General features: G+C 46.4%; 1 protein-coding gene and 1 pseudogene across 3 annotated transcripts; one reads left to right on the forward strand and one right to left on the reverse strand.

Moving 5' to 3' along the window:
- On the reverse strand, positions 1 to 7,786 carry LOC125412288 (52 kDa repressor of the inhibitor of the protein kinase-like; annotated as a pseudogene). Its single transcript, XR_015001335.2, has 2 exons — positions 7,578 to 7,786; positions 1 to 2,002 (listed from the first exon to the last, which is right to left on the reverse strand). The product of XR_015001335.2 is annotated as a 52 kDa repressor of the inhibitor of the protein kinase-like (transcript).
- A 124-nt stretch (positions 7,787 to 7,910) lies between these two features.
- LOC125395549 (uncharacterized) lies at positions 7,911 to 13,952 on the forward strand. 2 transcript variants are annotated; one of them, XM_087909154.1, is made up of 6 exons: positions 7,913 to 8,049; positions 8,582 to 8,668; positions 9,726 to 9,764; positions 10,876 to 11,002; positions 11,983 to 12,081; positions 12,592 to 13,952. In XM_087909154.1, the coding sequence occupies exons 4-6, from the start codon at positions 10,969 to 10,971 to the stop codon at positions 13,497 to 13,499; spliced, it is 1,041 nt and encodes a 346-aa protein (XP_087765280.1). In that variant the 5' UTR covers positions 7,913 to 8,049; positions 8,582 to 8,668; positions 9,726 to 9,764; positions 10,876 to 10,968; the 3' UTR covers positions 13,500 to 13,952. The 2 variants fall into 2 exon arrangements, with proteins under 2 accessions (XP_087765278.1, XP_087765280.1); XM_087909152.1 differs by lacking the exon at positions 8,582 to 8,668 and having other exon boundaries at positions 7,911 to 8,049.
- The last annotated feature ends 223 nt before the right edge of the window (positions 13,953 to 14,175 follow it).

Consider the following 14,175-nt stretch of genomic DNA (forward strand, 5'->3'; position numbering starts at 1 on the left):
TTTTATTTTGATTGAAATAAACTGTACAAAATTGATTTTATTTGCCAAAAATAACAGTAATATTTTTGTATTATTTTTAGATAAACCACAAAACATTTATTTTGTAGGTTTTGCATATAAATCAAGACAAGGCGGCAGATAAAATAGCGTAAGACAAGAAAACAGACAAGTTGGTTGCCTGTATGGGTGGCCTTTGCCTGTCTTCACCGTGAAGCAGAAGTGAATTTACCTGTGAAAGGGGCTATGGAAATGTGGGCTCAACAAAGGGATGTAAACAGCAACAACCAAATGGGTTGACAGCACCTGGCTCTGCCATTCACTTGTTCCTTGGAGGTCCTTCCGTCCTGAACAAACTACGCTGAAACCTGCTTGCTGAGCTCACAGACTTCTTTTGTAATTCCTGTGACTGATCATCATACAGCTGGATTCTGTTTTTGTTTTTTTTCCTTTCTTTTCTGCTCCTGCTGTCTTGAGGCGTGTGCTTGACATGCTCGGTAAGTGCTCCCCTGAGCTATCCCCCGGCCCTTGGTTTTGTTTTTTGTTTGTTTGTTTGTTTGTTTGAGACAATCTCACTATGTAGCCCAGGCTAGCCTAAAACTTGTAATCCTCATGCCTCTGCCTTCCAAATGCTGTTAACACAATTTTAAACACCTATAACCCCTACAGGTCAAAAGTCAATGGTGTACTTCTCGTAGCACATTATAAAATATATCTCTCACAAAATTCATTTTTCAAAGACCTGATAATGCAACACCTGACAACTAAATCCACAATGATTTTGACATTCCCAATGCCAACTCCTAGAACAGACAGGTACGGAAAGCACTAGAGTTCAAACAGGGGCCTACAGCTAATGACGCATTCAACTGGAGGTCCCTCAGCAAGGTATGTGGTGGTTAACTGACCTACTATACCCACGGCTTTTCTTCCAAACAGCAAACACAAAAACAACAGTTATTTTAGAAATCTTTTAGGCATTTTCAATGGTTTCTGAATTATTCGTAGGAAGCTCTGGTTAATTTGTATCCAGATCATGTTTTATATCAAAATTTATTTTAGCAAAGCCAGATTACTTGGCCTCTAGTCTGTCAAAGTGTTGCGCAGATATGCCTTGAGACGCTTTCGTCCATTTTCATAGTGCTCATTCTCAACTTTCCTCACAGGGAGAATACACAGGACCTTCAGCAAGGCATACACATTGGAGAAAAACTTGATGTCAGGAAGAAGGAGGGTGTCGTAGACAGTGGATGGGAACTCGATATCTTTACCTCTGTGTTTCCACTTGATTCTCCACCAGGGAAGCTCGACCGAGAGCCTGTCGGAATCGGGCAGGTCACTTCTGTACACGTCAGCATGGAGCTCCTCTGATGTTTTGAATTTGAGCTGCCCCATCACCAAGAGTACCAGGGACAGGCATTTCAGAGCTTTGAGGTGCTGCTCAGAAAATATATCTTTCAGTTCCTGAATAATGTGCTCCACCATGGGAACACTACAGGTGTCTTTATAGTAACTCGCAGAGGTTAGCTGAGATTCCAGGTTACCTTGCCAGGCCCTCAGGAATTTCCCTGGGAGTTTCATTTGAATGACAAGTTTGGTTGCTAAATCTGTGGCTTCCTCAAACCAAAACTCATGATAAACTTCAATGTTCTCCATCACCTCCTTAAGGGAATGCAGTACTGCAGTCAAGCTACTGGCTGCAAAGCAGACATCCGAAGTTAGTGCCTGGAGATTCTTCTCAAAGGCTCTCGGAAAAGATAACACATTTTTAAGAACAACAACGGTAACAATGAAATCAAAATCTGCCACTGCACTACAGAGTACAAATGCTTGACATATATACATACATAGAGTTATTCCTCCTAATATTTATGTCGCTGTTTATACCATCTAAACATAAAGCAAGTGCTTGCAGGAGATCCACTAAGATGTCAATGGCGCCGTGCCTGCCTGTCCATTGGGAATGGCAGATCTCCTGCAGTTCTTCACTTCTCTCTTCACTGTTCTGGAAAAGAACAGAGATTACATTGCCAAGTTCTAAGAGCAACTGTGGCGACTAGTGGAAAAAGAACAGACTTCCTCAATCATCCCTAAAGCCCCCGACACCCGGACTGCAGGGACAGACTTCGCCAGCCACACCTATAAGGTACAGGAAGAGCTGAGGGTGTAGACAGCCTGCGGGTGTTTTTCTAAAAGTCTCGTAGCAACAACTTTCATTCTGGGAGAAAATCCACTGGACACAATGTAGGCCTGACCACGGCAATACTCCATATTCAATCCCCACTTCTCAGTTATTGTAGCGTGAAATTTCACAGCCAAAATTTTGGCATCAGCTTCACACGGCTGGAAGCCCACAAACTCCTCTCTCAGGTTGTGAGCTTCATCGACAAACCTCACCAGCACGGGCAGGTGCTCCTCTCCTGCTACGTTCACAGAAAAGAAGCGCGAGTCTCTCACTTCCCTGAGTGTCGCCTCCCGGATGCGGCTCTCGCAGATCTCCAGCATCTGTCTCTGCTGAGCTTTAGAGCAGAAGAACGTGTTCACCGCTGTGGTCTCAAATCGCTTCCACAGGACCTCTGCTCCAGAACTGAACCGGCACTCCTGTAAGGCCTGAAAGTTGTCTGGAGCAAGGCGGCCTTCTGGGACCTCAGCAGCCTCATGCCCATCCACAGGATGCTCTGCTTTCCCATGAGAATCAGAATCTCAAACAACGACTTGAGGTACTCTTTGTGCTCCTCCTCTTCCAGGGTTAGAGATAACATGCTTCCATCCTGCTGGTTCTCCCCTTCGGCACGTGGGTTCTGAGCATTGCTGTTAGTTTCCAGTTCTTGTTCAGAAGTTTCCTCAATTTTTTTCTGTTTTAGTGTCCTGATTTTATCTTCATTCATCTCTTTTATTCGTTTTCTGTGTCTGCTATGTGGATTGTTCAAACGACTGGTGAGATTGAATATTGTTGGTATTGCATTATCTCAAAGAACTGTATGATAAGGACTAGTTCTACAGATCATAGAAGTCTCAAAGTGTTTGGCGCATAGTCGACAATGCTTATTTAGCTGATCGGGTGTTTTGTCTTCTAAGTCTGCTCTCCTACAATTTTCAACCCACTTCTGGCATCTGGCCGGGTCCCGAGGGAACCTGAAGAAGGCCAGGTCAGACTGCCTGCTCTTGGTGTGCAGTTGGGGGCAGCACAGAAGTTCGGTATGATTGGTCCCGCCCTCCCCTCCCGGCCTCCTCAGGGCAGCATGGCCACCCTCAGGGCAGCATGGCCACCCCGTGGGGCCTGTAAATGATATCTTAATACAACAGAGTCAAAATCATTACTTATATCTACTTAGATCACAGTGAAATAAAAATAAATAATAGCAAAAGAAAAACAACAGTAGAAAAAATGCAAAGCAAAGGCATTTGGACACTGCTCTTGAGTGACCAGTGGATCAATGAAGAAATGAGAAGGAAAATTTTAAATTTCTTAAAATCAAATGGAAATGAAAATATGTAGACTCAACATTTTATCTCCAGCACTTGGGAGAAAGGCAGGCGGATCTCTGAACTTGAGGTCAGCCTGCTGATCAAGAAAGCCTTCTAGGACAGTTAGAGAAGATAGAGAAACAGGAACATAGAGAAACCCTGCTGAAAAATTTTTTTAAAAAGGAAGAAAGGGATAGAAAAGAAAAAAGAAAAGGAACATACAAGACACTTGTTCTAATAATAGACACATAATAACATAATAGATACAGTTCTAAAGGAAGGCTGATTAGGTATGAGAGCTGTATTAGTTTTCTCATTGATATGACTGAATATTTAACCTATACAACATAGGGAGTTGAGATTTATATTGTTTGGTTTACATTTCGGGCCAGGGAGTCCATGATGGTGAAGAAGGCACTGCAGCTGGACCAAATCCACACACCCAGATGCACACACACACACACACACACACACACACACACACATACACACACACACAGATTAATCTTTAAAAAATAACTCCAGTGGGAGGGGTGGCCTATGCCTTTAATTCCAGTCACAGTAGATGGATCTTCAGATTTGTGGCCAGTCTGGTCCACATCATGAGTTCCGGGCCAGCCAAGAATATGGAAAGTCCCTCTCTCGAAAACAAACAAACAACACACACACAAAAAAACCAAAAATAAACAAACCAAAAGCTCATAGGGCTATCTTGCAATCAAAGGTGTGTGATGTCTTCACTAATAGAGACTTACTCTCTGTAGCAAGGAGCGGCAGGCAGGCCTGCTTTTCATCCTGTCTAGCTCCCGCATGGCTAGCTTAACCCCGGAAATAACAACACACAAATTGTATTCATTTAAACACTGCCTGGCCCATTATCTCTAGAGGGTTAGTTACTGAATAACTCTCACATCTTGATTAACCCATTTTTAATAATCTGTGTAGCAACACGAGGTGGTGGCTTGCTGGAAAAGATTCAGCATGTCTGACCTGGTGGCTGGCTCCATGGCGTCTGCCTCATTGTCCTCTTCCCAGCATTCTATTCTGTTTACTCCGCTTACCTAATTTTCTGTCCTATCAAAGAGCTAAGGCAGTCTCTTTATTAACCAATGAAAATAACACAATAGACAGATAACCCTCCTCCATCAACTCTCTAATGCTGGTGAGCACCGAGAGAGTGGCAGAAGCTTGTTTTTTGCATGGACTGGGACTTCCCTAGCTAACAACTAATAAGGAGGTATCTTATGCTCCATATTGAGGGTTTATTTAATAACTGATTTCTTCCAGTAGGCAAGAAATTCACACTTGCACATACTGGCATGACTTGGGGGTAAGCAACCACTCTTTGGTGGGCTTTGGGCCCACTCTCAAGGAGGGAAGCTGTGCCTGGCACTGTTAACCCAGTTAAAAACCATGGTTGTGGAGGTCCCAGGTCCCAGACCAGAACTTGAAACTGTTATTTAGCTAATAGAGCATCGAACTGACTACTAAATACGTGTCTATACAGACAAAGGCTGCTCTCAGCTTTAATGATAGGAGCCCCTCTATGGAGTGAATGCAAGCAGATGGAGAGGCTGTTGTTTGCTGAAGGTGCTGAGGATAAGTTACAGGTGAGTGCTCCGCCCTGGACAAGGCTTTTATCCTAGTCCCTGGAAGGCTAAGGGACACTGAAGAAGATAGACAGAACGTAAGGGCTGGAAGATTGGAAGGGTTGTGAGATGTCACTTTCTGGACAAGACTTAATGATCCCAAAAACAACGCCACAGCACCTTCTGTTGTCTGCCGGGAGTCTGCACAAGAGTGGAACCACCAATAGGAATGAACGGGGGAGTTTTTCAGGGGTACCTACTTTTCACTGGAGAACCAGAGACTATGGATAGAGTCTTGGAGAAGGGTAGTTACTGCTTTTAGTTGTTTGCCCACTGTTGAGCCCAAGTAGCTCCAGTGAATAACTTCAAGTATATGGTCAACACCTGTCCCTGGTTTAACCCGGTGGGAAACAAAACAAACAAAACCCAAGAGGGGCTGGAAAGATGGCTCAGCGGTGAAGAGCACTAGGTGCTATTTCAGCCTCGATGAAGAATTCTTCAACACCATCTTCCCACCATCGCCACTCTGTTCTGTCATGAGGCTGCTTTCCTCTGATGTACAAAAAAAAATCTTTGTCCTTTTGTCCTGTCACTTTGTGGAACTGGTGTAGGCCACAATTTTTGTAGTAAGTCCAGTGAGTTTTAGGAATAGTCACCATGTTTACAGGAGCAAAATAGGCACAGAACGTAAATTTGATCTTTAAAGGATTAAAATAAATAAATAAAAATGGAAGCATCTATAAGTGGATCACTATCAGGAACATCAGCTATGCCCAGCCCCCACGACCAACATCCCAGGATGTTGTAACAATCAAGAAGGTCAGGGATCGTTTACCACCTCATCCAGCATCCCCAAACCAGGAGACTGTACTGTACAGGGACTTTTCTGTCCAAGACTTAGAAGCAGTCACACCTTGGCGGAGCAGATTTCAGACCCGCCCAGGTGCCAAAGGACAAGACCTTTCTCCTCCCCCACCTTCCTGCTATCTTGGTTTTGTTTTAGAGAGAGAGTTTGTTGTTATATAGCGTTTCTTTCTTTTTGATCCACCTGCCTCTGCCTCCCGAGTGCTGGGATTAAAGGCATGCGCCACCACCGCCTGCTTGTGTAGCGTTCTTGTGTAGCACTGACTGCCCTGGAACTCGCTCTGTAGACCAGGTTAGTCTTGAACTCAGAGATCCACCTGCCTCTGCCTTCCACATGCTGGAATTAAAAATGTACGCCGCTGTGTATGGCTAACCTTCCAGCATTACTGCGCAGTCTCCTCTCGGTAATGTAGGTCACAGCGTGCACCATGGAGACCCGGATAGCTGTAGAAGAGGAAAGTGGAGAAGCCCTGTGCAAGAAATTAACCGAACTCCTGCGGACACAGTCGTGGTTACAGAAGCGCCAGTGTTCCCGTTTCCTGGAGCAGCTGCCATGCAAACCTTTACTTCTGAAGCGCATCCTCAGTGTCACAGCAAGGTGGTTTCCAAAGCTGAATTCCATTGTCCATCCACAAATTTCCCGTCGCACAACTGAAAGTTATTCCTGACGACTCCATACTGGTGTGTAAATATGAGAAGTATTGACGGGCATGGTGTCGCATGCCTTTAATCCCAGCACTTAGGAGGCAGAGGCAGGTGGATCTTTGTGAGTTCAAAGCAGGCTAGCCTGGTCTACAGAGAGAGAGTTACAGGACAGCCAAGGCTGTTATACAGAGAAACCCTGTCTCAATAAAACAAAACAAACAAAAAAAATTTGGGGGTAGGGTGGGGGAGAAGCTTATGAATCTAGAATTCCGTGGTGTAGAAATCCTTTATCTGGGCTGGAGAGATGGCTCAGTGGTTAAGAGCACTAGCTGCATTTTCAGAGGTCCTAAATTCAATTCCCAGTGACCACATGGTGGCTCACAACTGTCTGTAAGGAGATCTGATGCCCTCCTCCGGTCTGCAGTCACACACACAGGCTATATACTGTATACCTAATAAGTAGATTTGAGGGGTGTGTTGAGATGGGGTTTCTCTGGCTGTCCTGGAACTAACTCTGTTGACCAGGTTGGCCTTGAACTCACTAAGATCCAAGTGTCTTTGCCTCCCAAGTGCTGGGATTAAAAGCGTGAGCCACCACCACCCGGTCATAAGTAGATCTTTTTAAAAAAAAAAATCTATTTTTTAAGAAAGGAAGGAAGGAAGGAAGGAAGGAAGAGAGAGAGAGAAGGAAATCCTTGATTTCAGTATGTTTTGTCCTCTTCCATGCTCACATTCCTGTATTTAGTAGCACGGACCTGGCACGTACCATTTCACACAGGCAAAGGTCTCACATAGAAAAGTCAACATTGCTCTGTCTCATGTATTTTTGAACAGTAAGCAAAACAAAAGGTCTCACTATGTAACCCTGCCTTGACTGGAACGCTCTATGACAGACTGGCTTCTAAAACCCAGAGCTCTACCTGTCTCTGCCTACAGTTCTGCAGTTTGGGAGAGTTCCAGCAAGCTTGGCCTTGTAGCTCACCCCCTACTATTTCTAATACACACACAACTTACCTCAGGTAGAAAATATTGGCGCATCTATAATTATAATATTCTCCACACCAGTCCCATGAAGTCCTCGGAAACTGCTCATGGGCAGTCATGTCCAGAACTGACATTTAATCCTATTTGTACTACATTGCCCAGAAAACATTGCAAGAAGCTCGACCAATGAAAATCGGTAGATCAGTGACGACAAGAACCGTTGGGCGGGACTTTGGGCTTTACGTGAAGGAGATTCTTTGTAACTTCCTGGACCCGTCCGTCAGTATGGTTCACTGAGAACTGGTTCCATCTGCTTTGCCTATGATAAGAAAACCGGAGGCTCAGAAGCATTAGTCTTTCGTCACAGAGACGGATCTGAGGTTTATGACGACACCTGTGACCTGATCTAGGCTTGAAGTAGGAATAAGCCATGTCCCAGGGCCCCACCATTCTGTGGAGCCCTATGGTGATCGTGGAGGCTGCGGGTGGAGCCTTGCCCCAGGTGAGTGCCTCGAGATTGCCCGCCTACCTACAGCTTTGAGATCTGGGTCAGGAGTCAACAGGGCAGGCCCCGTGTCCCCGACTGTAGGACACTGACGGACGAGATCATGGTTTTGACATCTAAGTGCTAGAGAGCGATCCCTTCTGACTCTCCGTTTGGTAGACCGTACATCCAAAGACTTGCAGGCCCGCGTGAGCTCAAAGACAGAAGCCCTGGAGTGACCCCTGCTGGCATTAGATGGGGGCGGGGGTAAAGAGCGCAGTGCTCCTAAGGAGCTTAATTGCAGAGATACTGGTGACCACGGAAGATCTGAACAGAGGAGAGACTTGATCCATTCAGAATTTTTCAAACCCCCGCCCCCTCCAGGGGAATATTGGGCATGGATGAAGTGATGTGGATGGAGACAGAGAACTTTGACTCTTTGGGTATATCCTGTGAACTGATGCAGAAGCTGGGGGTGTAGACCATAGAGGTGGGGAGAGGCTTCAGATATCTGATAGATTTTTTTTTTAATTTTTTTTTTCTTTCTAAGACGGTAATACTGGCAGTCCTGGAACTCCCTATGTAGAACAGGCTGGCCTCAGACTCACAAAGATCCTCCAGAGTGACTGGATTAAAGGCAAGGCTTCCTGCTTCGGGCCTCTCTGATAGATACAAAAGAAGTACTTTCTTTTCCTTTTCTTTAAATGTTTTTGTGTGTGAATGCGTTCAGCATTTGAGTAAAGTCTATTGTGTTAGCTCACTGTTTTCCCCCTTTGAACTCACTATGTGACTGACTGGCCCATGCTGCCCTCAGACTCACAGAGATCTGCTTTCCTCCGCCTCCCATGTGCTGCAATTAAAGGGGTGGTGCACCCCTATGCCTGCCTAATACCATATGTCCCACCCCCAACACACACAAGATTTCTATGTAGGATTAAAGGCGTGAGCCACCACCATCTGGCTCCTAAATTCTCCATTAAATGTATGTAGATAAAACCATACATTCTGAAATAACCGTTTCGGTGTTTGTGAAACTCTTTGACACAAGTGTTAGGCGTGTGCCCAGGAAAAGCCTGTAGTGAGTACTTGACACGTAGGACTGCGTTTGATACAATGATTTTCCTTTGGAGCTAGCACTGGTGGTGTGGGTGAGAATGGCACTCAGAGGCTCATGTGTCTGAATGCTTAGTCACCAGGGAGGGGCACTATTTGAGAACGATGAGGAGGTGTAGCCGAGTTGGAAGACATGTGTAGCTGGGAAAATGTGCCAATGTCATATTCTCTCTCTCTCTCTCTCTCTCTCTCTCTCTCTCTCTCTCTCTCTGCCTGCTGCTTCTATATCAGGACATAAAGCTCTCGGCTTCTGCACTAGCACCATGCCTGTCTGCTTCCCACCCTGATAATGATGGCCTAACCCTAGAGAACTATAAGCAAGCCCCACTTCAATGCTTTTGTAAGATTTCCCTAGGTCGTGGTGTCTTGTCAGTAATTAAGACAAGCTGCCATGACATTCTTACCCTCAGAGAATAAGGAGATTGAGTCCTTGTCCAAGGTCACCCAGTGAGGGACACTATTAAGGGAGGGAGCCCATGGGGCGGTTGGGTGTACCCGACTGCAGGTGTTTGAGGGGACTTGGATGAACCTTCGGGATACCAACACCCTCGTTCTTTACTCACGGTCTTGTTTATCCACAGGTTTCCCATTATTCACTGAAACCTGCCAACCAGGAAGAGGTAAGTGGAGGGTGCCCAGGAATCACAGCCCTGAGTGTTCACATAAGAGACCTCTGTGATTGTGGTGTCCTGGGACTCTGCTTGGGATTCTCTCTATCCTTGCATTGGATTTCCTGGCAGGTACTCAGAATGTAAGGTCCCCATGTCCACAGCAGGGAATACATGGCCAGGCTTCTATTTATGGCAACCATGGGCTGAAGTTTCAGAGGTCTTCAAGCTCCAGTGATGAGCATCAGAGGATGCCTGGAAGTGAGATGGGCGGGGAATGCTGAGAACCCTCAGGTGTGCCTGAGGGCTGCTGGGTTTAGTGGGAGGTCGGGGTTGGTAGCACAGTAGCCGAGGGCTGGGCTTGTATCCTGCGGTGGAAATGCAAGTTCAGTGTGCAGACTGATGTGCATGCTGTGGAGTAGGCTTAGGTGGTTTCCTGGGCTGCCTGCATAGGACAGAGTGGGCAGCAGTGACCCAAATGGGGTCTGTGTGAGGCAGTTGCTTGGGAGGAGCCCATGTGAATTCTCTGGTAGAAAGGAGGGACTTTCCATGTCATCCTTCAAGCTAGGATTGACTCCAGCTGTGGTGGTTTCAGTGAACACGTCCCACCTCCCATAGGCTCATAGAGTTGAAAACTTGATCCCCATTGGTGGAACAGATTATGAGGTGTGTCCTTTCTGGAGGAGATGTGTCACTGTGGGCTTGTAGGTTTCAAAAGCCCATGCCATGCCATTCCCAGTTAACTCTCTCTGCCTGGTACCTGTGGTTCAGGATACAAGGTCTCAGCTGCTGCTGCAGTGCCATGCATGGCTGCTGCCATGAGGGTCATGGACTCATTCTCTGCATTGTAAGTCCCCAAGAACCTCTTGGTTCTGTAAGTGCCTTGGTCATGGTGTCTCTTGACAGTAATAGAAAAGTAACTGAGACACCATCTGTCCACCTGCCTGTTCTTGCTGAGTGCTGCACAGAGTGGTCAATGGGACCTTGAGGACAGACTGATGTCACAGCTTCAGAGCCTGGTACCCTTTGGATAGGAGGCTAAGTGAGAGTGACTGTCTTGAGGATGGTGAGAGTCTCTGACAAGGAGGCTTCATAGTAAACTTGACTTTCCCCTTTGTGGCAGGACTGTGTGTCCTTTGAGGATGTGGCTGTGTACTTCTCCTGGGAGGAATGGAAGCTGCTTGATGACTCCCAAAGGCTCCTGTACCGGACTGTGATGACGGAGATCTTCGAACTTGTTTCCTCGCTGAGTAAGTCCCCCCATCCTGTTAAAGCACATCTGTATGGCTTGCCTTTTTTTTTTCCCCCTACAAAGAGACGTATCCTTCTCAAAGCTATCCTGTGAACACTCTTTCTTTCCTCCTACTGTTCTGTAGTGGAAAATACAGGTTATAGGCACAGGCTTGTTACATAATACCTTTTCTCTCTTAAGAACAGTAAAGGCAAACAGGAATCAGTAATCAGTTTGGGGTGACAATATTTGTTTGTGTGGTGAGTGATGCAAGGGCTCCTAGTAGTCACTGTATGAACCAAGCTGGCTGGAACTCAGAGAGATCCTCCTGCCTCTGCCTTCCAAGTGCTAGGATTAATGCTTTGTGCCACTAGTGGACTGGGAGTCTCAACAGTGATCAGTCTTGTAAATACATGGCATCTCTGTGACCCAGATACTTCTCTTTCCTTCTAGGTGGCATGCTGTTGACCGATTTTCATGTCCCACCAGGTCCCACATCCAGTTAGTCCCAAATAAGCACACAGAGGCCGCATTAATTATAAACTGATTGGCCCATTAGCTCAGGCTTCTTATTAACTCTTATCACTTATATCAGCCCATAATCCTATTCTGTGTTAGCCACGTTGCTTGGTACCTTTTTGGCGACATAGTCACATCTTGTGTCCTCTACTGTCTGGGTGACAACTGCAGACTGAATCTTTCCTCTTCCCAGAATTCCCCTGTTCTCGTCACCCCACCTATACTTCCTGCCTGGCTACTGGCCAGTCAGCGCTTTATTAAAATATAGTTGACAGGGTACAGACCATTGTCCCACAGCAGCATGCCTTGTGTCTGCAGGTGGCAGGAGCTGTGGAACTGATGGGCTCATTGTTTGTTTTTCTTGCAAGATACTCTTATAAGGATTGTTCTCATTAGGTGTCTTTACTTTGGATTGTTATGGGTTGGAGGATCAGTCAGTCCTTGTATGGAACACTCACTTCTTGTATCATTTGACTTTAGGACTTGAACTTTCTGGGATCAAGGACATAACTCAGGTGGAGTCTTGTGGCGATCTCTCCGTGCCTGCACTGAGATTCACGACTCCATGTTTGTGGACAGGTACTCGGAGGGTGGAGACTGCAAATGCATGCACCTATTATTTCTGAACCAGGACTCTCCCCAAGTATCAGTCTCACATGTTTTGCCTTGCACACTGTGAAACTCAGGCTTTCCTTCATTGTGGTAGGGTGCATCATACCTACCACAGGTATGGTAGGTATGGTAGGTACCAAGGGCAGTCCTTGAATGCAGGACTTCAGTTGCCATGTCTTAGGGGCCTGGACAGCCTTCTGCACTGTGTCCTGCATCTTCAGCAGCTGCTGCTTGTGAAAAGGACAGTGTTGAGGTTCATAGCGCTTCTCACCGTGGTTCACTCCATGCTGTGTTCTTGCTGTCCCTAAAGTCCCTGGGTCCTGTGATGTTGACAAATTTAACATGACAGTGGGTCCCTGCCACCCTGAAGTAGCTCCCTTATTCCGTTAGAAATCTCAGAACACTGTTAGTCATACGTGCTGTCTGTCTGTCACTCAACACTCTCCATGCCGTTCATCAGTGTTTCTCTGTGTTCAGGTTGTTGGATCAAAGTGGAGAGTGAAGCGTCCCCCTTTGAGCAGAGCCTGTCTGCGGAAGGAGACCTTAGTGCATCCGTGCTCCCACAGCAAGTGCTGAGCTGTGCTGAGACACCCTTGCTAAGTGCAGACAACGCGATGATCATCCAGACTTCCTCTGGTCTTCTCACGCATCAGGTGACGTCCAGTGGCGGGGAGACACCCAAGAGCACTGAGAGTGGAGAGGCCATTCACCCCGAGAAGAAGAATTGCAAATGCAGTTACTGTGGCAAAGTCTTTACTAGTATCTCTCACCTTAATCGGCACTGGAAAATACACACTGGAGAGAAGCCTTTCCAGTGCAGCGAGTGCGGGAAGTCCTTCAGCCAGAAAGCCTTTCTCATCAAGCATTTCAGAATGCACACTGGAGAGAAGCCCTATAGGTGCAGCGAATGTGGCAAAGCCTTCAAGCATAATATCTCCCTCATTTCCCATCAGGGACTTCACACAGGAGAAATGCCTTTTAAGTGCAACGAATGTGGGAAATCATACAGGAGCAGAGAAGGCCTTAAAGTTCACTATCGGTTTCACACTGGGGAAATGCCTTTTGAGTGCAGCGAATGTGGGAAGTCATACAGGAGCAGGGAAGGCCTTTTGAATCATTTCTACAGCCACACTGCAGAAAAGCCTTTCAGCTGCAGCGAATGTGGGGAGTATTTCACCCAAAACTCTGACCTCATTGAACATCTTACAGTCCACGGCAAACCGTTCAAGTGCAATGAGTGTGGGAGAGTCTTTAATTCAAGTTACAACTTTGTTAGACACATGAAAGTTCACATTGTAGCCAAGCAGTATGCTTGCAGGGAGTGTGACAAAGTGTACTGCAGTAGCTCTAGCCTGTATAAACACCGGAAGATTCACACTCGATAAATACCTAAGGAGGGCACTGGGGTAAGACGTCCCTTAGGCATCTAAGCAAGCACCTGAAATCTCCATGGAACACAAGTGATAGATGCTTCAGAGCACATGGCGGCACACACCTCCAACCCGTAAAAGTGGAGAGGTCATGGGGCTAGGATGTGTCATGAACCCATGGATTCAGGGATCCGTGTTTGAGGCCTCCGATCAGAAGTGTTTTCTGGAAACTCGGTGACCCCCATGTAGGTTTCTGAGTGCAGAGATTGTAGGGAACAGCGTCGGCCACTGGCGGAACTTCAACTCTGGGACCGAACCTGACCTTCAGTGAAAACTTCTGAGAGGGCTTCTGCAGGGCTCATTCTGGTTGGGGGAGGAGCAGAGTGGCCTTGGATCTGTAATGAAACAGGACTTCTCCTTTTAGTGAGTGTTACAGTTCCCTGAATAAATGCTTGTCTTTCCTGCTCAGTAGTCTTTCATGACTGCTTAGTTTCCGGGGAGTTCTCGTTGTTGTGTTGCTGTTGTTGTTAGATTCATTTTGCTTTTGTATGAGTGTTTGGTTGCATATGTGTATGTCCACCATATACATACGTCTATGCATGTGCACCACATGTGTGTCTGGTGCTGACAAAGGTCAGATAGAGGGCACATTCTCCCCAAGGAACTAGAGGTACAGATGGTTGTGGATCAC

The sequence above is a fragment of the Myodes glareolus genome, chromosome 1 (assembly GCF_982192425.1).
Source record: "Myodes glareolus chromosome 1, mMyoGla1.1, whole genome shotgun sequence".
Taxonomy (NCBI): Eukaryota; Metazoa; Chordata; class Mammalia; order Rodentia; family Cricetidae; genus Myodes; species Myodes glareolus.